We start from the raw sequence: 25,143 nt of genomic DNA, 5'->3' as shown, positions 1-25,143 counted from the left end.
TGTTCCATTACTTCTATCCTGCTTTGATTTTTTTTTTTTTTTTCTTTCCATCTTTTAACCTGCTTCTTGTAGAACAAACCAGCGAGTCGAAGCAAAACCACTCATTCGTTCCCTTGAAAAAAGGTGCAATCAGAACACATTGATTTTTTTCCTCATGTTAAAAAGCTTTTATTGACATGGCATTTTCTCAGTAGAAAGGTTACAGCAGAGGAGAAAGGAGAGAGAGGAGGGAGAACAAAAAGGGAGGCAGACTATGATGGTTCACAGCACTATGAATTCACCCCACTTTAGCCCACTTTAGAGGATGCATCATCCCTTGAAAGCACAAAACATGGCACCTTTAAAGTGCCATATATAGCCTCTCCCAACACACACATACACACACACGTAAGGGAAAGCCTTGAAATTTTCAAAGGGACATCAAGAGCAGAGTTTCTGAATTTTCTTGTAATCAACATAGCAAAGAAGTGAAGAGCAAGATTCGGTGTCATCCTACCATCAGAACATGCATTTATGTTGTAAAACACTGCGATTCAGATAAACACGCCCACTAGAGCACGAGCAGGATGGGTCTGGAGCTCTTCATCACCTTTAAAGTATCGCTCATAATCATAATCTCTTTGTGAAAAGTCGTAATTTTTCCATAAAAGTCATAAAACTTCCCAGCAGATTCGTCTGAGGAGAGCCAGACGACGCCTTACTGCTGACACAGCACTAAATCATAACACTCTCATAGCTCTTCCTCCTCCGCCCCCTCCTCCTCTTGCCCTGTTTTTAATGGAAAAACATGCTCACTGTCCATACTTCATTTCCCATTATTTAACAGGTTTGCCGTTTAAAACACTTGGTGATTGTTTAAAAATACCTTCAATAGTCAATACATAGTTAAAGAGCACAATATCAGCGGCATGTATACAGTTTTAAAGAGGATATATTATAGGAAAAGCTTGTGTTAACTGTTCTTAAGAGCACACATTTGGTTGTATAAAGTTATTAACAAATCCAAAACTTTAACTTAACATAGCCTCTTCATGCATGTGGCCAACATGGTCTGACAATATCATTAAAGTCAGTTGCACACACACTTTTTTCTGCTGACAACTGAGCGTGTTGGTGTAAAGTGTGAAAGACCCCCTTGTGCTTTACAGTAACATACGGAGATGAAAATCTTATTAGGTCAGACCTATTAATATTTACCAACCACGTTCAATATGGCACAAATGTGAACTGCTAGAGTCGTATTAATAGATATGTACAGCAGTGTAGCAGTGGCATTAACCAGCAGAGTTATCTTATTTAAATAAATATACAAATAACAGCGTTGATTAACTTTAACCCTCCAAAGCTTTATTACAATATTTGGCTCCATGCATGCATGTGGCCCTTCCTGTCACTTTCACAAGCATGAATGAAGTAATCAAGAACATTTTTCAAAAATCGTGCCGTGCCTAAATGACTGAATGCCACCACTTCAACAGACTGATCAACTCAATAATGTCATGGTTCTTATGTGCAAAAAGGACAAAAGTGAGCCAGTCAGGTTTGTCACAGAGTTCAGAGTCAACTTGTTCAGCCTCCCCATCTTTATCTTCACCCACAATTTCACATCCTGCTGCATTTACTAAACCTCAGAAGCTATAAGTCAGAATTTGGAAATGGGACTCTTTTAGTTTTAACCTCTGTATGTAAACATTGAAAAGAAACATGGCTGCCTTCAGGTTTACTTTTTGTTTAACTAAAAAATCATGACAGTCTATCCAATATTTGCAAACACAGTAAACTCTCAATAACAATAATTTGTTGTTGTGGCAAGGGGAAAAGCTGGGAGGTTAACTTTGCTCTATGAAGGATCTTCTGGGGACTAATCATATATGTAAAATATGTTAGAGCAATCTTCACAATACATGTTTTAGTTTGAACCAAAGTGGCTGACTGACAGATACTGGCTGACACCATCATCCCAGGAACCACATTGCTTTTATGTCTATGAAGGATAGAAAAGATGAGATATCACATCACAGATGGAAGAAAGGTTACAAATTGAAATGGTAAGGCATAATGTTCCAGAGTGGCATTTTTTTTCATACTTGCAGAGTAATTTCATTCAGCTGTATGTCTGATGCAAAATCTAACATGCAATCGTAAGTTGGGTCAGGTTAGATGTAGTAACACTGGTATTTCCCTAAATGTAAATCTTTATATGAGTCAGACTTGCGTAAAAATACAGCAAGTATACACATTAACTGGTCAACTCATTAGGTACAACGGTTCAGTTCCTTGCTATTAACCAATCACATGGTAGCAAATCAATCCATTAGGTTGTGTAGACATAATCAGATGACTTGCTGGAGTGCAAACTGAGCATCAGGATGGGGAAAGAAGGGGATTTAAGTGACTTTGAACGTGGCATGGTTATTCATGCCAGATGGGCTAGTCTGAGTATTTTAAAAACTGTTGAATTGGGATTTTCCTAGACAACTACCTCTAGGGTTTACAGAGAAAGGTCTGAAAAAGAAAATATCCAGTGAGCCGCAGTTGTTTGAACAAAAATGCCTTGTTGATGTCAGAGGTAAGAGGAAAATGGGAAGACTGATGGAGACTGGAGATAATGGAAAGGCAGCATTAACTCAAATAACTACAACCAAAGTATGCAGCTAAGAGCAGCAAACCGAGGCTACAATTCACACAGACTCACCCAAACTGGACAATAGATGACTGGAAACACATTTTCTGGCTTGATGAATCGCAATTTCAGCTGCAACATTCAGTTGTGAAAGCATTGTCTTGTGTCAGTAGTTGAGGCTGATGGTGGTGTAATAATGTCTGGAATATTTTCTTGGCCCACTTTGGGCCTCTTAGTACCAACTGGGCATAATTAAACAGCACAGCTTATGTAAGTATGGTTGCTGACCATGTCCATCTCTTTATGACCACAGTATACCATCTTCTGGTGGCTACTTCCAGCAGGATAACGCACCATGTCATAAAATTAAAACCATTTTCAACTGGTTTCTTGAACATGGCGATCACGTCACTGTACTCCAGTACTCTCCACAGCCACCAGATCTCAACCCAGTAGAGCAGTTTTGCGACCTGCAGCAACTGTGAAGCTATAATGTCAATATGGAACAAAAAATCTGAGTACTGTTTCCAACTCCTTGGTAATCTAAGCTGCCAAGAATAAAGATAGTTCTGAAGACAGAAGAGGGTCCTTGCTGGTACTAGCAAGTGGCTGGTGAGTGTATTTAAAAACAAAAAAAGAAAGATTATTTATTTAATTTTTTTATTTATTAACTAAAGATCTCCCAGAAATGGGAATGGATACACAAAAACAATTCAACAACCCCTTAATTATTTTTTGATGCATCTCAACAGCCACAAACTTCCTTCAGTGAACAAAAAAAAAAGAAAGAAAGAAGAAGAAAAAGAAATTCATGTGATGTTTTTAACTCTTCTCCTGACGTAATGGATGAAAGAGAATTTTTTAAATCTCTAATGCCTTTTTCTGTCTGAAAACATGATTGTGTGCATTCAAAGCAAATCCAGGGACTGAGTTCAGACATCACTGTGAGAAAATGATGGAGAAGATCAAATATCTTTCATCTAATGCCTGAAGTGCTACCAGAACACTAAGCCTACCGAGCATCACCTGTTCTCTAATACTTTCCTTTGTACCTAAATCCTTAATTTCAACATGCTGTTACATTCTATCGCTAAACTCTCTAAAGCGGGTTTCTGAAGTACTGCACAGCTTAAAACATAGTCTCTGCAGGGCTCTGTATCTCACAAGAAGAAAATGACACTGCAAACTGTGAGAATATCCAACAGGGTTTATGGTTAATGCTCGTTATAGCGAAAAAAAAATGACTGAATCTAGAGAAGTTCAGCAGTCAAGATTTTACTCTTGCTCTTTACACACACACACATTTCTTGCTCTGTAAGCATTTGCAGCGCGGTGTTGTGTTCATCATTAAAGCCTCTGACTGCTGTGTTAGAAATGATAGATGTGTGTTGTTAGCTGAACATCACAGATGTTTCAGGCTTCACAACAAGACAGATCATCATGGAACAAAGCACCCTGTTCATTTCCATACATAATTCAAATGTTCTTAAAGTGAGCCAAAACATGAAAGTTGATATGCATTACAGACAACACTAAACTCCTAAAGTTCTGCCAGGGATTATTGCAGGTAATAGAATTCATTTAAACTTTTATAAGTTCAGAGTCTAAAAGTAAACTTGTAGTGATTTGCTATTTTTTTTAAATGGCATATTTGGTTAAATCAATAATTGAAAGCAATTATCCTGGTAGCCCTAATATGAGACTATATAATAGTGAGATGTTTAGATGGGAAAGCTTAAAAGGAATCCACTGAATTTTTAACACATAAGGAATTACTACTCAGGAGCATAAATATTCGCAATATGAATTTAAACCATTGTCTGGCACAGAATTAGAAATTCCACTCAACCAGCTGCAGCAAAGTGCAGCTCAGAGCCTGGGGTTATGCTGGTAAAAGAAAGTTTACTTTCCAGTTATGACTAATGTTTTAATGAATCTCAGTTTTTCAATCACACAGCAAAGAAGACAAAGAGGTAATTCCATACCTGTGTTCTTTTGAGCAGATTTCATGGAAACCTACCAGCTGGCCCCCTTTAACACCATGGGCAACATGGGCAATTAGATCCTTTGTAATGATCATTTTCTAAAAGCATCACCTTTGCAGAGTTGCAAAGCTGTTATTAATATATAGATTAATTAACTGTGATAGAAAGACATTTTATTAAAGCAAAGGAGATTTAATTGCTATTTGACAAAACAAAGATAATCTAATGGAGGTCTGTGGTCTAATAATGCATTAATGCAAGTTTGTTTTCATGAAACAATTCTCATCCTGTGTTTTTCATCTTGATTGTGAATTGAACACTAAATCATGTCTGCATGCACAACTTCAAGTAATTGTTTTAATCCTGAATTAATGAGACTTGTTGCCATAAAATGCATTTCTGCCTGCATTCAGTGTTTGGAAAGACTCTTAAGTATCAAGCATATTTGTTTGAGCCTAAAAGCACAGAAAGTGAATTTTTTCTTCTTTAAATTGTTGTCAGTTTCTATCCTCCTCCATAAGCTGCTGACTGAGTCCTGAGAGCAGCAGACTGCTGTGGAGTAGAGATAAGGCTCCACCTGCCAGCCATGCTCATCACTGTGTTTATAGGTTTGAGGATGTGCTGTTCTCTGAGTCTGTATGTATGTGTGTGTGTGTGTGTGTGTGTGTGTGTGTGTGTGTGTGTGTGTGTGTGTTGTTTGTGTTCATGCCTGCCAAGATAAGTGGCTCTCAACTCAACCATAAAATCTGAGCTATGCCAAACAACCAAAAGAGATCAAGTCAGACAGTACAAAAGAAAAATGTTTTTTTTTTTTTCTGAGAAGATTTATCATACAAAAGAAAAACATTAAGATTGATTAATCTCAGCAACAGCCAAGATATCTATTACCTCTACAATGACTATATTAGTGGTAGGTAGCAGTGAATATTTCTTATGATTAACATTTTTAATAAAAAATAATGACTTATCAAAATAATTTAGCATCTTATAATTATGAGATTGTTTACGTAATTATGGATGTTTTCTACTTATTTTTTCAACACACAAAAAAATAAAATAAAACCCAATTATTATAGTTTATCACAATTTGTAGTTTTAGATATTTATTATTTATAGATTAATTTAAAAAATAAACAACATATTTCTTTGATTTAGATTTTCTTTTGTTTGTTTTTTTTTTGTTTGTTTTGTTTTACACAAAAGTATTCAAACATTCAGGCAATTGACTGCTGTGTTTGTTGGCGTAGGTCACACATACGTTATCTATGCCGGCCACCTCTTCCAGACCTTACATGCACCCTGTTATGCAGACAGTTACACGGAAGTACTCCCTTAGGATTGATCAATTTGGGATTACAAGTTTCCGGATTTCTGAATCTTCTCGCTGAATTTGTGTGGTAACCGCCATTTTTAAAAACAGCACTCAATGGATCAAGCTGATGAGAGGCTGATCGAATTATTTCTTCGTTTTTATCCACAAGGTAATAAAGACACTGAAACATATTGGACTCCATTGTTGTTTTAAAACAGAAAATACATACCAGAACTGAAGTGAACCATCAAAAGAACACCGACCTGGTGAGTTTCATAGACATAATATACATAGATGCCTCACGCTAGAACGAGATGCAGTATCGCCACCATATTGGATGGGTCTCCACATTCCAGGCTAGCTTCAGAACCAACCCGAGTCAAGACAGCGCCAGCAACTATCCCCGTATTTTGTTCAGCATTAACCCGCGCAATATAATACTTAGTTTTTATAGCGTACCATTAGAAAAATATATGGCTATACAGTTATTACCTTACTTACCTTTTATAGCCTACCTGTGGGGACAAATTGGTATATAATTTCCTTACTTACCCCCAAAACGTATATATTTTATGACTCTGACTGTCCCGATCAAACAGCTCTCAAAGTGTGTTAATGTTATTGATTATTACTGTTTTTTTTGATGATTGTAGTTGGGCATATACCTTAAAAATAAATGCATTGGAGGTGCATTGGAGACCCATCCAAGATGGCGGCCACGTTGACCGTCAGCTCCACTATGCAGCATCAGTTTGTGCCATATGGTGAGTTTACCGGCCAGTACTACCCCTGCTGCCACCTGCAGATAAGGAGGAGAAATTGCAACACGACACCAAAACCCCTATGCTCGAGTGTGAGAGCACGATCACTAGTGTCAGCTTCGCCATAACCAAATGCATGCAGACATCATGAAAATATAAATCCACCTTCATGCAGAGCCTATGCTGGTGATGGTGTAACCGACCTGACACAGACGCCACACAAGTAAAAAGGTGGATTTATACTTGCGCGGCGTCTGCATATGGTCGGTAATGGCATAGCTGACGCTCTTGAGTGTGCTATCGCACTTAATACACGTCGTTTTGGTGTTGTGTTGACTCCTAATCTGAACGTGGCTGGAGGGGAGGTATCAGCCGGTAAACTCACCATGTTGGAATTCTTTTGGTAGTTCAGTTCAGTTCCTTTATGTATTTTCTGTTTTAAAACAACAATAGCGTCCAGTATGGTTCAGTGTCTTTATTAGCTTGTGGAAGACAATGAAGAAATAATTCAGCCTCTCATCAATTTGATCCATTGAGTGTTGTTTTTAAAAATGGCGGTTATTACACAAATTCAGCAAGAAGATCCAGATATCCGGCAACACGTGATCTCAAACTAACCAATCACAAGGGAGTACCTGCGCGTAACCGTCTGCGTAGCAGGGTTGCACTTCAGGTCCGGAAGAGGTGGTGTCGGGCCTCTGCGAACATACACGGTGATGCAGACGTCGTGCAAGTATAAATCCACCTTTACTGAGCCTTATTTATGCTCGCCAAAGAAGACAAACATGCAGAGAGACGGACAGTTTCGTCCATCTCCTGCGTCACTTATGCTCGTAATTTGGTCCATTTTCAGGGAGCTTAGCCATCTGTGGCTTGACGCAGAAGAAGCAATACCACTGGAAATCTTGGGGGCAGTGCTGAGCAGAATAGCTGACATGTGACCAGCGAAAGAAACAAACCAGAGATGAAGAAGAGGATCAGGAAGTGGGGGAAAAAAGCAGAAGAATGAAGACGAGGACATCAACTGTAGAAATTAAGCAAGCTTTTGAAGAAGGAATGAGAATGTTTAGGACTTGTTGGATGGTTTGAAACAACTTTATTGTGGTGCATTACTGCTGCCAAACAATTTCTGAAAGTGATGTCTGCTCGCAGGAGTGAACTCTGAACTCAGCACTGCCCACTAGTGGAGGAACTTAACAACCATGGCAATGCAAAAGACATACTCAAAAAGACAAAGGTTTGCTTCAGCATGCAGAGAATGCTATTCAAAAACGGTACACCTTCTCCAAAATCAACAACTTCAAGCTTAAGTAGTTTACAAAGAAAAAAATCCTTCAGAATTTTACTTCTTACCATCTAACCAGTAGGCCAGATGAGAAGAAAGACTAGAGGAGAAAAAGTGAGGTTTTAATTGTACCATTTCTAAACCACAGTGCTGTTTTGATGGAATAATGAAGGATTTGTCTGCACGATTTCAAACTCAGCTAGACCTGTCACGGTACGGCTGAGCTGAGGACCCAAATGCAGGAAGATAAGGCAGGAGGCAGGCGAATTTGATCCTACAGGGTGTAATTCCAAAGAACAAGGAATAAATTATACAGACTGGAACACAGGGAAACGACAACAATGAGCTGGCATAGAGGAACCAAAACCAATGGCTTAAATACATTGAAGGAACTAACAAGGCACAGGTGAGAAGAATGAACCAATTAACCCAGGTGAACTAATGAGCAGGAATCAAAGAATACGGAACTAAACATGACCCAAAATACAAGAAACCAAGAACATAAACCATGAAAATAACAAAAGCCAAATACAAGAAACAAGAACAAACCGCGAACTATGACAAGACCATTGAAAAATGATGGTACAATCCACTGACCCCAGACACACTGAAACTAATTGTTCCTGGCCTTAACCCTGTCAGGTCCAACAAATGTTAGTAATGTGTGATGATGAGCCAGTCCCCTGAAGTACAATATAAATATATGTAAGAAGGTAAGGAAGATACTCAGGTAAGGTGTGGATACATGAAATAAAGAGGAGAAAGTTGGATTTTTATAACTGCATGTCTTTCTTTGTAACTGAAGTGAAGTTGAAATAATAAACATATTTCGGAACAGAAATTAAGCTATATTTCATACATATATTACTTTGTTTTTCCACTCCAAGAAAATACTTAGTAGGTACCTAAAACATCTAAATATACTTGGTGTTATTTTTTTCTCAATCCTAAAATTCCCAAACATATGCTCTACTCTACTCTCGCTATACAAGCAAAAACTGACAGTATTTTTAATGTTTTTTACAGAAAGTTTTACTGTAAGTTTGAAAGAATACACAGTAAATTTCAGCATGTTACAATGTAAATCGTGGTTTGTATTATGCGGTTCTACCATAGTTGTGTTTACACTTTATATTTCTGTCCAATATTATTGTTTAAACTTCCTACTACAATTGTACTCTGTAATGTTCACACTAGATCTAAATTCAAGTTCTCCTTTCAGAAGAACAAAGTCAATTACCATCTCTCTTACACATCAGCACCAAAAGAGAAAAAACAAAGTTCTTTGTACTTACATTCAGCTGACAGAAACTCTTTGTTTTCCACACCGCTTTCCATTTCTCAATCTTTCTGAGAAAATGACAGGAAGTGCAATAGGAAGTGAAGTTGCTTGGTGTAATATACATGCCTTGTCGCCTTCCTGTATATGAATTATGAACAAAATCATGAGGGCTTCTTGAAAGTCTACCAGAGCTACTCCTATGGACACAGACAAGATGTCAAGGCAAGTTTTTTGTGCATTTCTTAAGAAGGAAGGATACATGAGCCACATGACAAGACTGTTACCGTGAGCAAGTGCACATGTCTTTCTGTCTAGCCTTACTTCAGAGCCATGACAAAAGCTGTGCTAACTAAATTTCTCCTCCTCGTGATCCTCACCTTCATCATCTGTATCCCAGAATTCTTCACATTATACAGAGGTAGGTCATCTAGAACAACTTCAGATGGACATATACTGCTCTGTCTCTGTGTATATATGTCTCAATGTCCACATGCTTCACTTTACCGCAGCTAATATCCATATGAGGCATTAACAAGGAAGACCTGCTTACTTATTCTTCTGTATTTACGTGATTTGTTCAAACGTCTCATCAAAGTCAAGTTCTACAAGTAGTAATCTTTTTATATTTTTATGCTTTTTGTTTCGTTCCTCTTTATGTGATGTTTGTGATTTCTCGTCTTATTCCATCTTTCTGAGATAAAGATCAGAGCCACATTGACTGACAACTGTTTGAAAACGTTTCTGTATTGTGTTGCCTTGAAAACACAGTTATCTATGAGAGAGGCCTGTTTTCACCTTTTGTAGTCATGGTGTTTGCCTTTCTTCTTTTCGTCTCTCTTTCTCTTACTTCTCTTGTCTGTCTCTCCCTGTCAGATACAAACTGGAGGCAACAGCTTCCATTTTAAGATCTCGCTCTGATTTGTGACTTGAGAGCACTTTGTTTTCCTGCCTCATGTTGCCTAGAGACCTTGCTGAATTTTTACACTGTTTATCCTTTCAGTGTCAAAAGTGAACTTTCTCTGCTCTCCCTACCAACCCTGTGAACAAGGAAATCAGGTAAAGATGGAAGGAGATGGGAGGCCTGGAATTACTGACAACAAGGGAAAAGATATTTGCGCTCCTTCTTTAACTTTACATGATGAGAAGTGGAAGCGGATCTGCACACAGGAGGATAAAAACAGCTTAACAGATTCAGCGCCAGAAACCTGGAGTGTTGGAGACGATCCTAAAATGAACTGGTTCATGTGTGATGCAGACAATGATATGGAAGAATTACTTAGCAGGATCTCATCTTCAGGTACTGCACATCTTAACACAGGTTGTCAGCACAGTTTATTATACACAAATAGACGTGACTACTGTCACATCGCTTTGTTTTTTGTTGGGCTGCCACTGGTCCTTTAGTATTAGGTGGGACTATATTCAGACAAGAAGTTTAAAGCCATGAGCTAATGCTAGTGCTGGCCTGTTTAGATAGATACCAGTTAAAACACATATGCTTAAGTATGCTTTAGCTAACTATTTATTAGGTGAGATGCTAATTGCCTCAAAATACACTTCTGGTTTTGGATCCCACTGTGCTGATCAGAGACTTGTTGAATATAGTTTACACCTAATTTTTTTTTAGAGATCTATTTTTTGATATACTGTGAACAGTAAACAGCTTAAAACTAGCTAATTTCACTGTCAATCATATTTATATGACATGTGTAGAAAGTTAAAGATCACCAGCATGACTCATCACTTTTCATCTGGAATGATTTAGAATGAATGTATATAATTTCCAATTATGTTAATATTCAGCTGAGCTGTTAATAACACATTTTTCTACATGTTATACACAGAACACACTTTTTCTTTTACTTCTTTTACTTATATGCTAATCCACTAAAGTGCATTTGCACTTTTAGACATTTTTAAATTAGAGATTACAGTCTGAGCTCTAATGTCACTAATATTTATTGAGCATTATAAAAACATGAAATTGTGAGCATGGAAGCATTTAGTTTTAGTTACTCTTCTCTTTCACATTACAATCATGGCTGTAGATTCTTTGTCCTGTTTAAACATCAGAAGATAATTTTAGGCTTTTTCCATTCACAGCTTTGTATCTGGAGGTGTCAGTCAAGCTTCAGCTCAACCCCACAGAAACTCTGAATCTCACTTTGTATGGTCGCAGTAATAACTCCTTGAACCTCCACCTACCTGAGGAGGAGGAAGGTGAAATGGGTGATGATGAAAGACAGAAGGAGGCACTTTACTGCTGTTTCTCTCTCCTGCCCACATCTGAATCAACCAATCAAAGCCAGTGTCTCCTTTGGTTTACCAATCAAACAGTTTTGAATGAAACAGCAAAGGAAAAGCTGCCATGGAAACGGACACAGAACGGTTGGTGTCAGAAATAGGGAGCGGTGCTTCTTCTTTCTCCGTGTGGCTAGTGTGGCTTTACTGTGAGATGGGAGAGAATAAGAAAGGAAACAATAAAAGACAAGAAAACTGGCCAATCTGTTTCCATTTCATTCAATGCTGCCTTCCCTCCCAGTCCTTTAGTGGCCTCATTTTTTTCAATAGAACAAATTTCCTTCAATTCTCCTTCTCTTGACTCCAATCTCACCTGTGACTTTGTTTCTTTCTCTTCGTATTGCTGCACGGTCCTTCCACAACCACATTCTGCCTTCATTTTCTGCACCTCCTGCACTGATTTTTCTTGTTTCTGTTGAAAACTTCTCCATTTCTAAGGCCACAACTATCTCATATTTTTCCAGAGTTAATGATGAAAACTGGGTATCCTTTTTAAGCTAAAACAGTGATAATGAAAATAAGATATTGCATGCCCAGACCTTTCTTGTAAAATATTTGTATCTGTCTGAATCCCTTACTGACTTCCAGATGAGTGGCGGTGCATGTTCAGGGTGATCTGGCTGGCTCTGATGTGTGTGGTGTTGTTGACTGTAGCTGCAACTTTGATCAAAGAAATCTACAGGGGAAAATGTTGTAGCAGTAAGACACAAAAACACACAGCACTTGCTCACTAGATCAGTTATGATGATTTAAAGATGGCATATTTATGATCCTTTTTGTTTTGTTTTTTTTTACAGAAAAATGTAAGACACAACCCACCGATTACAACTTTACAAGCCAGCAGATAAAAGGTAAATAAGAAAAAAAGTGTTCTTCCACTGAAGATGCCTTTATTACTACTTGACATTTCCTTTCCCTGTTCTACACCATCTCCAAGGATTTTTTTTAAAACCATCACAAACCATAATCAACTGATTCATGCCCTTGTACTCAAATTTCTCTTGGGTTTGTGTTTTTATTAAACGGTAACACAATCACAGCTGATCACCGGTGAAAACGTCCACATAGAGCTCAGAGGGATTTGGTGGTGAAGCTTCACATGACTGTCAAGCGAGAAATCAGTTTGCTTCCTGCTTAACACAATGCTTTCTAAATGTACTTTGCTCTTAATTCTGCTGCCAGTGGCTTTCTTGCTAGTTAAAGAATATAAATATCTGGTTAGATTTAGTCACAAGAATATATTTTTTTAGGTTATGACATCAAAAATGACTGTATTGCAAACTCAAACAAAACCTCTTTAACTCTTTAAAGTCTGACCCAAGAAAAGAACAGTGAGAATAGTCAATTTTTTAAAATAAGAAGTCTTTAGTTGGCCCTTTAAAAAACATGAAAAAATAATTAACCACAGTTTTCTCTGAATTATGATTCTCTTAAAAGTTAGAGGAAACCATAGGAAAGAGCTCCTGAAGATAGTTCACTGTCTATGAAACAAATTATCCATATTTGTGATATATGTTCATTATGCTTTTTCACCTAGATGGTGGCAAGCAAACGTATATCAGCACTTCTAAAGGTAAACTGGTAATAGTTTTTTTTTTCCTCTAACAGTTCAGCAATTTCTAACAAACTTCATTGTCCAACAGACACAGCTCATAAATCATATGGATTTCAGTTCTGGTCACGTAAGTTACCAAAAACAACATCATCAAAATTACTTAAGTGAGATAATATTTTGAGTCTTTAACAGCCACTTTGTTTTTTCCTTCAATGAACAGGACTGCCACCCATTCAGGAAGCTGAAAGTCAAGGTAAGGAGACACACATACACATGCATCCCCAAACTCCTTAACTGCACCATCATGACCAAGTGCTAAACCTCTTACCCTTTTCTGAACTTTAACTTTAAAATCCTTTCTAAATTTAATGTTAAAACAGGTTTTGGCCTCAAAAACAAAATTTGAAGAGGTTTGATAAGTGATCACTGGTCAAAAGACTCATTTAAAACACGTCTGCATCTTTGAATTTAATGAAGTTCATTATGACTTTGTGTTAACTGTCTTTACATATAATTTTTCAGAGGACATAGAGACTCTGCCGGATGGAAATGTTGATCACTCTTACACAGGTAAGCTCAATATTTCTATGTTTATACATACTGAAAGAGTTAATAATAATAATGTCTGTTATCTTATAGTTTTCAATTTTTTTTCTAAAAATCTATTATCAGTGTTTATATCAGTGTCTGTCAAAGAATTGACTTCAAAATCCTGCTGTTAGTTTATAAAGCACTGAATGGTTTAGGGCCAAAATACATTCAGGATCTTCTGGTTTATTATGAACCAGCCAGACCCCTCAGGTCATCAGGGTCAGGTCTACTTTCTGTTCCCAGAGTCAGAACTAAACGTGGAGAGGCAACGTTCAGCTTTTATGCTCCTCACATGTGGAACAAACTCCCAGAAAACCGCAGGTCTGCTGAAGCTCAGCAGTTTTAAATCAGGATTTAAAACTTATTATATTTGGTTCCTTTTACTGTTAATTCCACACACTGGAACTATATTATGTGCTTTTTATCTATTTTATTTTAGGTCTTTTAATCTATTTTTTTTAATTGTTTTTATTTAATTTCTTTTATTTCCTTTAAAGTTTGTTTTTAATACGCTTGCTTCTTGCACTCTGTAATGCTTTTAATGTTTTATGTAAAGCACTTTGAATTTCCTTGTACATGAAATGTGCTAAACAAATAAATTTGTCTCGCCTTGCCTAAAACTTTTTTCCTTTTTAAATCCTCTCAGCTCATTTGCATCATCGCAGCCACCCCCCTGCCTCACAGAGGAACATGTCGGGTGTTGGAGAAGCAGCAGAATGGTGTTAAGGATCACAGATAAAAATGACCTACCAAGGTCCTTTCTGATAAAAATAAAATATCTGACCCATCTGAAGCTTAAATTAAGTTTATTTTCAATAGCTCATCTTGAAACTATCTTTAGGAACTTTATTAGGAAACACTTCTGTATTAATAGACTGTCCAAAAGTAAATAAATTGCTTCACTTCCAATCAATTTTCAGTTTATAGGACAATTTGTCTTGTATATGGAGGAAGATGTTTGGCTGATAAACAGTCGTTGCCAATTTGATTATGACTGAAAGGATCTAAAGTTTTTTATAGGGCAGAATTAGATTGTTTTTGCTGAGTTATAGGTCATGTCTGCATCAACTGCATCAAAAGAGGGGAAGTAGAAATAAATAGGAGTATTTATCTGCCAAAGAGCTAAATAAGAAGCTTCTGGAAGCTGTAACTCAGTTTGATTTAATTGTAGGAAGAAAGACGGGTAATATAAAAGGAATTTTGAGAAGACCATGTCTGCAGAGCAAAAGATATCCAGCTTCTACGTAAAACTGCAATAACAGTTTTATTTTTCCACCCTTGTGCTGGCCAAATGGCTCTGACACAAACATGGGATATCTGTCCCATGGTGTGTGTTGTAGGAATGTTGGCAGCAGATTTCTTAGGAACTGTGGTTGGTGGCAGGATTTGTCCAAAGGTTGTGCTGGTTAGGGCACATCCTGCTTGATCAGACTTAAAAGGGTGAAGTTTGGAGGCTGGGTTGATGAGTTATATACTGTCTAAGACATTTCTGTATATATATATATATATATTTTGTGTGTGTGGTGAGTATGTTATCCTGCTGGGGTAGAGTGCCCCCATCAGGCAATGTTGTTGCAATGAGAGGTGTGCTTGCCTTCCTCGAATGTTTGGCTGGTCAAAATAACATCCGAAGATTTTACAAGACTTTCCGTCCCAACATCGCATGACACAAGAGAATCAACATTATTAATCTTCACCTGTGAGGTTTTAATACTGTGGTTGATTTATGAGTGGCAATTCACTAAAACCTTTGATTTTGAGGACAAAGATTGATAAACACGCATGTTTATTGTAATGTCAGTTAAACACCAACCAGTTAGCTTAGCTGCTAGCTCTGAGAAATCAGAGAATGACTGATGCTGTAATAAAACTTATTGGCATGTCTCTCAGTTAGTGAATTTTTAGATAAGGCATACAGATACAACTGTCCAACATATTGCTGTAGAGTTGATATGGACAAAATACAGCATAATGCATTGTTATTTATTTGGATTGCAAGTTATGGCTAGCCTCATCAAAAAGCAATTCTGGCTTGTTTTCTATCTTAGAAGTAGAAAATGGTCATTTTGGATAATTTCCAATTCCACAATCTGTTTGTTCCACAAAAACTATTAATACTCACACCAACATTCAATTTGAATACCACATTAAGTATTTTTTTAATTGAGTCAATGTCAATATATTTATAATGAATGAAATAATAATGTAAACAAAATGAAACTGTTCATAAAGTCCCTTGTGTGACCACAAGCTCACTACTTGAGCACCTCAAAGTTGCCACAAAATAGTTGCTTCTACTTTTGAATCATAAAAGAAGAAGGCAAAGGAAAAAAAACAATGCTATACTTACAGCCTGTATTTCAATATAATGCTTTATTCCACATTATTTGTTGGCAATTGTTGTGAAGTTTGCAGTTTCAACCGTTCTTTATGCTAAGCTAAGCTAACCAGATGAAAGTCCACATTTACTGAACGAAGAATAATCTAATTCATCCAATTCTTGGCAAGACAGAACATGTTCGACCACTTTTTTAAGAGTAAGAACCAAGTTTTCTAATAGAAAGCTTTGAACATTTTAATTATAGAAATTAAAATGAGATATTATTTTATTTCTATTGCACATTTAATGTGCATAATGAGGGAACTACTGCACCACATTAATTAATGTAAAGATTTTTTTTAATCACACACTAATAGAACCAAAAATAAAGTAGTGTTGCTTTATTTAATTTAACAGGACAACATGCAAGCAAGAAATTACTGTGTATATTTATTAATACTGAAAATTAGTTTAAACCCAAAGTAAAACAGTTAAACAGAGACTTCCATGAGTGTTATTTCTCTTAACAATTAACTGTACGGAGCGCAAAGAAAACTCAATTTACATTAATCTCTTCAATACAATCTGTAATTTTCTGTTTTTGGTTCAGCTGTCTGAGAAAATGGAGAAACATTTGTTACACAGAATAAAGTTTCACTGAGCTTGAGTGCAGTTTAATTTCTTTACAGCAAAAATAGAGACAGACAAAATTCAGAGATATAAGCTGGTAGACACACAGATACAACCTGCATGTTTGCCATTTCTACATTAATGAATACTTAATTAATCTGTTATCTTCAAGACTTAATATTCTTTCTTTTATCTGTCTGTTGTTGCTGTATGGCACTCACTGATGACAAAAGCACTTAATCTGTAATATCTAGACTTTACACTTTACTGTACAACTATACATTAAGACAAGCCGATGAGCAGATGGTATGTGTGTTAGCGCTGTCATGGCTCTGCTGTGCCTTGGCACTGTTGATTCTGAATGTGGGAGATCTGCAGGATTGGCAGCAGCAACTGAAATGCATTATGGATGTAGTTGGTACTATTGGAACCCTGCAGAAAAAAACATGATCTTTATCATTGTCATCACCATCTTATCATTTAGAAGCAGTGATACAAGAGGAGCATATAATACAATGTCATGGTTTGCTCACCAACCAACCAAAAACAGTGGAAGAATGTCTAAAGTGCATCTTCAAATGTAATTTGATTTTTTCTTAATTTTAAAGTCTTTGAACACATCTCACCCTTTTGTCAAATAAATGTTAGACTTCAGCTACCATCATAATGCAAAGAAAGATACACAATTAATTAAATTCCTTGATTATTATCATGATTATTTGATAAAAAAAAGGTCTCACCTCTAGCAGCACACCATCTACAAATGGATTCAAGTCCTCTGCTTTTCTTTGGGGCTGAAAGACAGCAACACTGGTTTTAACAATCTTCAATGTCTGGAGTAGAAATTAAGACTATATTTAAGAAAAATCAAGTACAAAGAGAAAACTTCTATTGCTAAATATGTCTTGTACAGGGGATGTCTGTTATAGATTGTTTTCTATCTATGGTATATTGTTCAGTCATGGTTAAAGTTCTTTGATTTAACTACATATAACATATTTATAAAAATCTTAAATCCTCATCTCATTTATTTTTTACGTGTATATATATGTATGTGATCTGCTTCAAAGATTGAACTGTGAGTGAATGGATTTGAGGATTAGATCTGAAGACAAGTCAGAAGCTTTTGATAAACAGAGCAAGAAAGGCAAGTGTTTTGCTGATTTTGGCCTTTTTTACATGCAGGATGATGAATAACAGTCAAGCAGAAAATGTACACATATTCTCACCTACCCCAACTAGAAGCAAGGTATCAGAAAACTTCTTGGCCAAACAATCCACCTCCTTGCACATGGCGCATGTCAACCTAAAATGAAAAGAAAATTATTATTTTATAGCAAACATCATTCTTCTATATTGTGCTCCATGCATAGCACACATAAACCATGATCTAGACACTGCACTGCATTTCATCATAAACAGTATAACCAAAACGTTAACTATAACCTGAACCATTACCAGTTAATGTAAAACTATGACATTAACTTGAGTATAATCTAAACCTGAGCCCTAACCCCAACAAAACCCCAGAACTATGGCCAGGCTTTGGTATCCATAAGGACTGGAGATAAGGTTGGTAATTGACCAGAGAAGTTTCTAATAAGGTAATATAAACAAGAACCCCACAAACACACTTTGTCTAAAATGTCATCCCGGTCATCCCAAACACAGACATGAACACTTAAACACACTTCTCACATTATAGACTACCGCATCTATATTATGTAAGTCATCTATGTAATTAACAATCTAATTTCAAAGTATTATTTATGCCCTTACAACACAAGTAAACACACATAAACACACTTGTACCTTGTAAGAATTTGTGCCTGGTCTCTGGCTGGTTTCTCCGACTCCTGACCATGGAGGATGAGCTCTGCCACCTTGTGGAGCTGCTCAATACTGCGAGCCGTCACTTCTGCCAGACTGCCTACTGATGACAGGTAGACTGCCTGCAGAGATGGAGATGAAGATACGAACACAAACAAACACACTAAATAAGTACATAAAATTTAGTCAGGCAGTGACAGCTGAAGAGGAAGTGGGTTGAATAACAAACACTGAGATGACCTCACCTCTACAGATCTGGGGTCATTCTCTGTTGGTTCATCCTTCTCTTCTTTCTTCATTTCCTCCCCTTCAATCCTTCTCTCCTGCTGCTCTTCTCCAGCTTTCATCTTCTCCTCCTCTTTGCTCTCTCCAGGTGAGGTCTCTCCTGGCTTGTCCTGCGTTTCCCTGCCAACTGTCTCCGTAGTGACAGGATGTTCCACCTTGTTCACCCAATCATGGGCCCTCATTCTAGCCTGAAGATGCATAATTACCGCCCATCAGAGCTGCATAGTGAGAGATCACCATCTTGATGTATGCTAATAAGATGCATATACATGCTTCTACGCTAATGTCGGCTCTATAAATGTGAATTTGATTATGCAGCTTTAATCGATTCAATCTAACTCAGTTATTTCTAATTTTCTATGATGGCACATGCTGGTCGCCTAAAACTAAAGAGGAAAGATCATTTTTGGCATTTGGGTGCTTTGTCAATGCTTTTCACACAATCCAACAAAAAAACACTATCCTCCTTATTTATGAAGATTCTGGCCATTTTTAGGCCTTACATTTAAAGGATGGCTGCAGAATGACTCATTTGATATTCCACACAATTAAACCTCTTAGTTGTGGCGAGGGGGTGGTCGTGAACACCAATGTATGTTATTTTGGGGGTTGTTACTAAAAAAGTTTGGTAACCACTGACTTAAAGTATCTGTGAATAACAAGCCAGCAAGTTGATGACCTTGCTGGCTTCCTCTGGTTACATACTTAAAGGGGTAGTTAGCCCTAAATGTGTTTTTGAGCTGTAAACAACATAGCATTACTTGTGATGAAAACCAGCTATACTGCTGTTAAAATGTGTTTTAAAATTTCTTTAAAAATATGAATTGTGTGGGTCATAATGACTCAAAACGCCCCCAACAGGGTAAACCAGTTTTTGTTTTTCACACTCAAACATGATGTAGAACTGTACAGTGTATTTGTGTGTGTTTGGTTTTGCTAAGATTTCTTGTGTGTGTGTGTGTTTCACCTTGTTGAGTTTGTCTGGTGTTGCAGCAACATGAAGTTCAAACAGCAGCTCAGTAAGAACGCTAACAAACTCCTCGCCATCAGCAGCTGGCAAAAAGGCACAAACAAACACTGCTGTCATGGCGACATAAATAAATCTAGTGTGATAAAGTCTAATATGTTTAATGCAGCCTCAAACCAGGTGTAAACATCTGATTACCCCCATGCTGAAATCATAGCGACATTCCTGCTTGCCTTCAGCAGGGAATTGCCTTCTTGTATTCATGCCAAATTAATCCCAAAATCTGTATTGTTACATGTAGAGCTGAACATGTACAACACACATGCAGATTCAGTGTTTTGATCTGACAGAGTCTCTTGTTTCTCTTAGTGACTGTGGTGTGAATGTGTCGGAGGCCCCCAAACACTGACCCAGGATCAGGTATCACGTTCCACCCTCCAGGTTCCTGCTCTGAACTGTGCACATCTGTGACATTGCCTGAAGATACCTTTTCACACATGTAAGACCTTTAAAATATAACGTAATGTGAGGCTGGTGAGATATAATAGAACAAGGAGTTTCACTGTGGCAGAGAACTTGCTTCTCTTGCTGATGCAAATGTTAAGAAACACAGCATGTTCCAACACTAATTCCCAAAACTAATTCCTAATAAGAGAGAAGATAAGATAGCACGATAGAAGTTATAATCATCTATTTGCTTCCTGAGTTATGACAGAATTTCACAGAACTCATCATAGCACCAGATATCACTGAATATCTGCGTCATCTGCCATTAACTAATTGGAAAGTTCAGCCAAAGTGAAACACAAGCTCTGATTCAGAAGTAACTCTCCTCTCAGCACATGTGGCTAAATCAAAGTCTGTCAAAGGCCACCTGATCCTGGGTCAGGGCTCGGGGATCGCCTCTCCCGTCAGCTGGTCTGAGCCACTCACATAAGAGGGTAGAACACTGTATTTGGGAACTAAGATCACCATTATCCTTCGTCTGTCCTTGGTCTCCCTCTCCTTCCTCCTCTTCTTCAGGCTGTTTGATGAAAATCTCCTTGATGAAAATCAACTCGTTTTTCAGTTCCTCCTGCTGCTCTTCCTCCAGGGAAGAGAGGAAGGTTTGGACCTAAGAGTTGGGACATGTTTATATATCCAGTATATAAAAACAGACAGCGTTTCTGAAAAGTGATGCATATTCCAGAGTCTGCTGCTTCACCTTTGCTTCGCTTTCATTGGACAGGATCTCCAAGGCCTCCAGATGTGACAAGCCCTGGTAGTCATCAAAAAGAATCCCATAGTGAGCTGTGGGAGTACTGATTGGCTGGTTACTCAGACGTGCTCGTTCCTTCTCTTTGGCTTCTTTCAGCATCTGAAAAATCAGTGTCCAGTCAGTGTAACATAAGCACAGACCGGTTAGCGTAGAGAAATTACAAACTAGAAAATTTCTACTGAAAATCAGCTGATTATATTGTCCAACTACACTCTCACACATAAAAAAAAACATGTTCCACATTACTTTTTGTCAGCTGCAAGGAGACATGCTGGTATTCCGAGTGTGTGTGTGTGTGTGTGTGTGTGTGTGTGTGTGTACAAATCTGCATGCCTGACTAAGCGAGGCCGTCCTCTGCATCAGAGTCTTCGTCTTTTTGAAACCTGGGTCACTTTCCGCAAGAACAGTCATGGTCTTCTTTCCAATGAACTCCAAGGCATCGAGACCTCCACTGATCACTGACTTACCCTTAGAGGCAGAGAAAAGAATGAGCTTTAAGAAAGTTATTAAAAAAATATGGGAAATTATACAAAGATTAAAATTTTATTGAAGGTTAAATTGTCAAATACACAGCAAAAACAACCAAGAAACAGTCAAAAGTCAACATATTGAATTCTGAGTCAAATCTTAAGGAACCAAGTCAACATTTTTACTCTTCAACATTTGAACCATTATTAATTTTTCAAGCAACTATGGACTCAGCCAGAAAAAAAAAAGAAAACTGATATTGCATATTGGCTCAAATTTTGGACTTTCCAATTTAAAATGAGATATTTCATCAGTTTTTGTTTAACTGATTTATGCAGGAATTTAAGTTAAAATCTGAACTGTGGTGTTAAGTTTTACTGTACATAACTTAGCTGTGGTGTGTTGGACTCTTACAAACTAATAAAATCCATAAATTTATGTTTTATGGCCCCTTTATGTGTTATTGTCATAGTAGTTATGTTTAGTGAACCATCACAGCAGCAAATATAAATAAACAAACAGCACTGGTTGTACTGACAACAGTCAGTTATTAACTAATATGGCGAGAAGTGAATTAATTAAATTTTAAGATGTGTGAGTCTGTATTTGCTCACAGTATTCTGCACAGCGTGAGTAAAAGTTGAAAAAACGCCTCTGCTAGGTGGTGCAGCAGCACTCGGAGATGGCGACTCCCCCGAGCTGGATGGGTTGGCACCTCCACCTTCACCTTCACCTCCATCCTCTCTCTTCTCCTCTGCTGCCTCTTCTTCTTCTTGTGCTTCCTCTCCCACTGAGGTCCTGTGGAGACGAAGAGCCTCCCCTGCCTTCACCTTAACAGAGGTGAGGCTCTGCCCTGCACACAGACACATGCAAAGATACAGATTTACAACAGAAACGATGTGACTGGATTATTGGAGTTATATGGCCATGTGATAATGGACCGAAGGAAAAAGGGCAATAGTTTAGTAAGTGAAAAAGGAGACTGTCCAGAAAACTGTTTTAAATTAGTGAAAGAATAGATAATATTCATTTTAGCTTGTGGGGGTATTCAACAGCATCCTTAAACCATCAAAACTAAAGTTGTTCTGTTTGATAAATTTCCTCAGTGATGTACTTATTTTAATCTTAAAACTTAAAATAAAAGTGCAGCTCTTATAGCAGTTAATGCTAAATCTACATCAGTTTAGATTTGTTAAAGTTGTCCTACATTTAGAGTATAAACTGAACAAAAATTTAAATAAAGGCTTAAATTAAATAGTTTAAAGTCAAATAAACCTGTAATGGGGTTTAAGGTTGCATCTTTGTTGATGATAACAAGAGAAGTTCAATCCATGTAACTTTTTTTATATTTTAGTGATGAAGGTTTAAAAGTCTGAAGATAAAACTGAAAGAGGGAATAAAAAAAAATGAGGGGATGAAGCTTAAACAGAAGGCGTACCAACTGTGGACGTGGCACTGCTCAGGAGAGATTTCCCCCATGAACCCCAACCTCCCCAACCTTTTTCTTTCTGCTGGGGTGGCATCTGCACACAAAAATATATATATATCACAGGATTAAATGGAAAAGACATCATGTGCATGCATGACTGCTACTAACAATTATTTGGTCCATATTATATTATCCTTTTATTCTTCTGTGCTTATTTCATTTCAGCTTCCCAAACCAGGTTCTACTAAACTCTCACTGTCATTCAAGCAAAACAAATTATGCAAATGTGAATAAGTGTTAAGCTACAGCTGTTTGTTTGTTTTATGCTTTTATTTGATGGAAAATAATCAAGCTGGTAAAAAAAGAAAATCCTTTATTAGCTAATGTTTTGTCTACTGATGGTGATTCTGATAAACAATTAGTGCAACAGCACATTGTGCAATGTGATGAACATCAGGGAGGATTTACAAGTGGGCTTACTCATTGAAACATGAGCAGGTATACTATAGACTTGCATACACCCTGGGTAAACTCAAACAGAGTGGAGAAATCTGGGTCACAAACCTCCACATCTTCTTCTGCAGGCCCTGCCTCTGGTTCCAGGCTCACTGGCTGGTCACATTCGACCACCTGATCCTCAGCGGGTGGCTTTAGGTGATCCTCTGATGTGCCAGTTTTGCTGCTGGTGTCCTCTGCTGCTCTCTCCTCTGTGGACCGTGGAATGTTAAAACTCTCAGGGATGAGAGGAGGCTGCAGCGGATCTAAGGGGGTTTCGAGGACAGGTAGGGCATTTTCACAGGGGCTGGGATCAGCATGTAGGGGCTCAGGAGGAGGTGTGGTATCTGTGCAGGGCTCTGCATCAGAGCGAGAAGCCATGATGATCTGCAAGAGGATGGCGCTTTAAAAGTGGAGTAATTGCTAATACATAATTAGAAATGTATCTTAATGAATGTTGTGTCATGCTCTGTCTGTCTCTGTTTTGTGATTAAATCTCTTGCTTATTTGTTGTTTTTTTTTTGTTGTTTTTTTTTTATTACTCTGGCTGATCAGATTTTTTAGCAGACATAAGTGGGCTGGAGCTCTGCTTGGATTTGTATAATGTCTCCAATTATGTCAGAATAACAACAATGTCTGGATAGAGAATCTATGTGAAGACAGAGGTAGATATCAGCCCTTTAGCACAAAGTCCAAATGAGTGTTTGTAAACAAACAAATCTTTAAACCTATGTTAACCAAGATTTTAAACATTTTCTCCAAATTACTTAAGTGTCTGTCGATTAGAAAATATATATTAACATGATATATCAAAGTTTTGATCAGGGTTTGCATAATGTTTTGTAATGTTTTCTGTTCATTCTAACCTAACATTTCATTAACAATTCCGCCATCTTGTGACCAGTAGTTGCATGTACATCCATTTGACTGTCAATTTTTTTCAATCACTATCTAGTTTATTTACTGGCAGCAAAAAGTCGTTTAACTAAATTTAATATATGATCATTCCTGTGCAAAACATGGCTCTACAGCTTCATTAAAAGAATGTGTCATTTTAACCCAGGAAATTATTCTAAAAGCCTGCAAACTAATTTATATTTTAACACTAAAGTGGGATATTTAGTGCAACACCTTCAATGTTACAATTTAACCATAAAATAATATTTACTAATGGACAGCTTATCAATGCAGCCAACGAATTCCTAAATTGGTAAACTTCTAAAATGAATACTATTATAATACGGCTAACAATAGTCTATAAGCAAACATCACTTAAACCGCTGCTTCTTTTAAAATCCTTTTAAAACAAAACCCACGACAGCACGACACTTTAGAGAATTACGTCCAGAAAACTAGATGCAAACACGGCTTTACTATATAAAACTCGTTGTGAGAAGTCATTTTTCTTTTATCAGCGACACAAACATATTGACACAAACACAAGCACTTCAGTTAATTCATTAAATTCTTAGCAACAGATATACGCACGTTAGTTCATGCTGATAAAGGAAAGTTATAAAGCTCAAAGACAGCTGTGTTTTGTTGGGAAAAGTGACGGTGCAGCTCACCCGTTTGGTGCCAGCCAGCGGCTCCTCTCTTCCGCCCCGCCACGTCGGCAGGCCGGTGGTCACTGACAGCGCCAGAGAGTAACAGCCACCAAGATAGTTCCCTACCTCCACAGCAGCTGCTTCTGCTGCTGCTATGAACGCTGCGCGTGTCTGACACAAACAAGCTAAAACTGCGAGGACGACAACGGCTAGTCAAGG

General features: G+C 37.6%; 3 protein-coding genes across 7 annotated transcripts in view; 1 reads left to right on the top strand and 2 right to left on the bottom strand.

The window, feature by feature from the left end:
- The window catches only part of klhl5 (kelch-like family member 5), a 55,772-nt gene extending 46,428 nt beyond the window's left edge, over window positions 1–9,344 (bottom strand). The window contains exon 1 of the mRNA XM_041982691.1: window positions 9,262–9,344. Within this exon, the coding sequence (XP_041838625.1) occupies window positions 9,262–9,263 (2 nt within the window). The 5' untranslated portion in view covers window positions 9,264–9,344. The remainder of the gene's footprint in view (window positions 1–9,261) is intronic.
- A 34-nt stretch (window positions 9,345–9,378) lies between these two features.
- Window positions 9,379–14,604, top strand: LOC121638150. Its single transcript, XM_041982697.1, has 10 exons — window positions 9,379–9,666; window positions 10,249–10,545; window positions 11,352–11,636; window positions 12,138–12,248; window positions 12,347–12,400; window positions 13,087–13,122; window positions 13,193–13,231; window positions 13,325–13,357; window positions 13,627–13,674; window positions 14,342–14,604. The coding sequence occupies exons 1-10, from the start codon at window positions 9,579–9,581 to the stop codon at window positions 14,419–14,421; spliced, it is 1,071 nt and encodes a 356-aa protein (XP_041838631.1). The 5' UTR covers window positions 9,379–9,578; the 3' UTR covers window positions 14,422–14,604.
- A 1,445-nt stretch (window positions 14,605–16,049) lies between these two features.
- Window positions 16,050–25,055, bottom strand: fam114a1 (family with sequence similarity 114 member A1). Of its 5 annotated transcripts, none has more exons than XM_041982692.1 (13): window positions 24,946–25,055; window positions 23,447–23,764; window positions 22,892–22,976; window positions 22,068–22,306; window positions 21,319–21,453; window positions 20,932–21,084; window positions 20,661–20,841; window positions 19,728–19,813; window positions 18,721–18,948; window positions 18,458–18,600; window positions 17,879–17,951; window positions 17,386–17,439; window positions 16,050–17,077 (listed from the first exon to the last, which is right to left on the bottom strand). In XM_041982692.1, the coding sequence occupies exons 2-13, from the start codon at window positions 23,756–23,758 to the stop codon at window positions 16,970–16,972; spliced, it is 1,797 nt and encodes a 598-aa protein (XP_041838626.1). In that variant the 5' UTR covers window positions 23,759–23,764; window positions 24,946–25,055; the 3' UTR covers window positions 16,050–16,969. The 5 variants fall into 5 exon arrangements, with proteins under 5 accessions (XP_041838626.1, XP_041838628.1, XP_041838629.1 ...); XM_041982694.1 differs by having other exon boundaries at window positions 18,458–18,597; XM_041982695.1 differs by having other exon boundaries at window positions 20,700–20,841.
- Between the last annotated feature and the right edge of the window lie 88 nt (window positions 25,056–25,143).

The sequence above is a fragment of the Melanotaenia boesemani genome, chromosome 4 (genome assembly GCF_017639745.1).
Source record: "Melanotaenia boesemani isolate fMelBoe1 chromosome 4, fMelBoe1.pri, whole genome shotgun sequence".
Taxonomy (NCBI): Eukaryota; Metazoa; Chordata; class Actinopteri; order Atheriniformes; family Melanotaeniidae; genus Melanotaenia; species Melanotaenia boesemani.
This window is presented reverse-complemented; position numbering and strand designations above follow the sequence as displayed.

Bases quoted from the DNA above. Each gene is read 5' to 3' on its own strand.
- LOC121638150 (XM_041982697.1), top strand. From the start codon at position 9,579: ATGACAAAAGCTGTGCTAACTAAATTTCTCCTCCTCGTGATCCTCACC. The intron at 9,667-10,248 runs GTAGGTCATCTA...TTATCCTTTCAG, and splicing joins ATTCTTCACATTATACAGAG to TGTCAAAAGTGAACTTTCTC. The intron at 11,637-12,137 runs GTTGGTGTCAGA...ACTGACTTCCAG, and splicing joins ATGGAAACGGACACAGAACG to ATGAGTGGCGGTGCATGTTC.
- fam114a1 (XM_041982692.1), bottom strand. From the start codon at position 23,758: ATGGCTTCTCGCTCTGATGCAGAGCCCTGCACAGATACCACACCTCCT. The intron at 22,307-22,891 runs GTACGCCTTCTG...GTCTGTGTGCAG, and splicing joins CAGTGCCACGTCCACAGTTG to GGCAGAGCCTCACCTCTGTT. The intron at 18,949-19,727 runs GTGAAACACACA...ATGCATCTTCAG, and splicing joins CACCAGACAAACTCAACAAG to GCTAGAATGAGGGCCCATGA.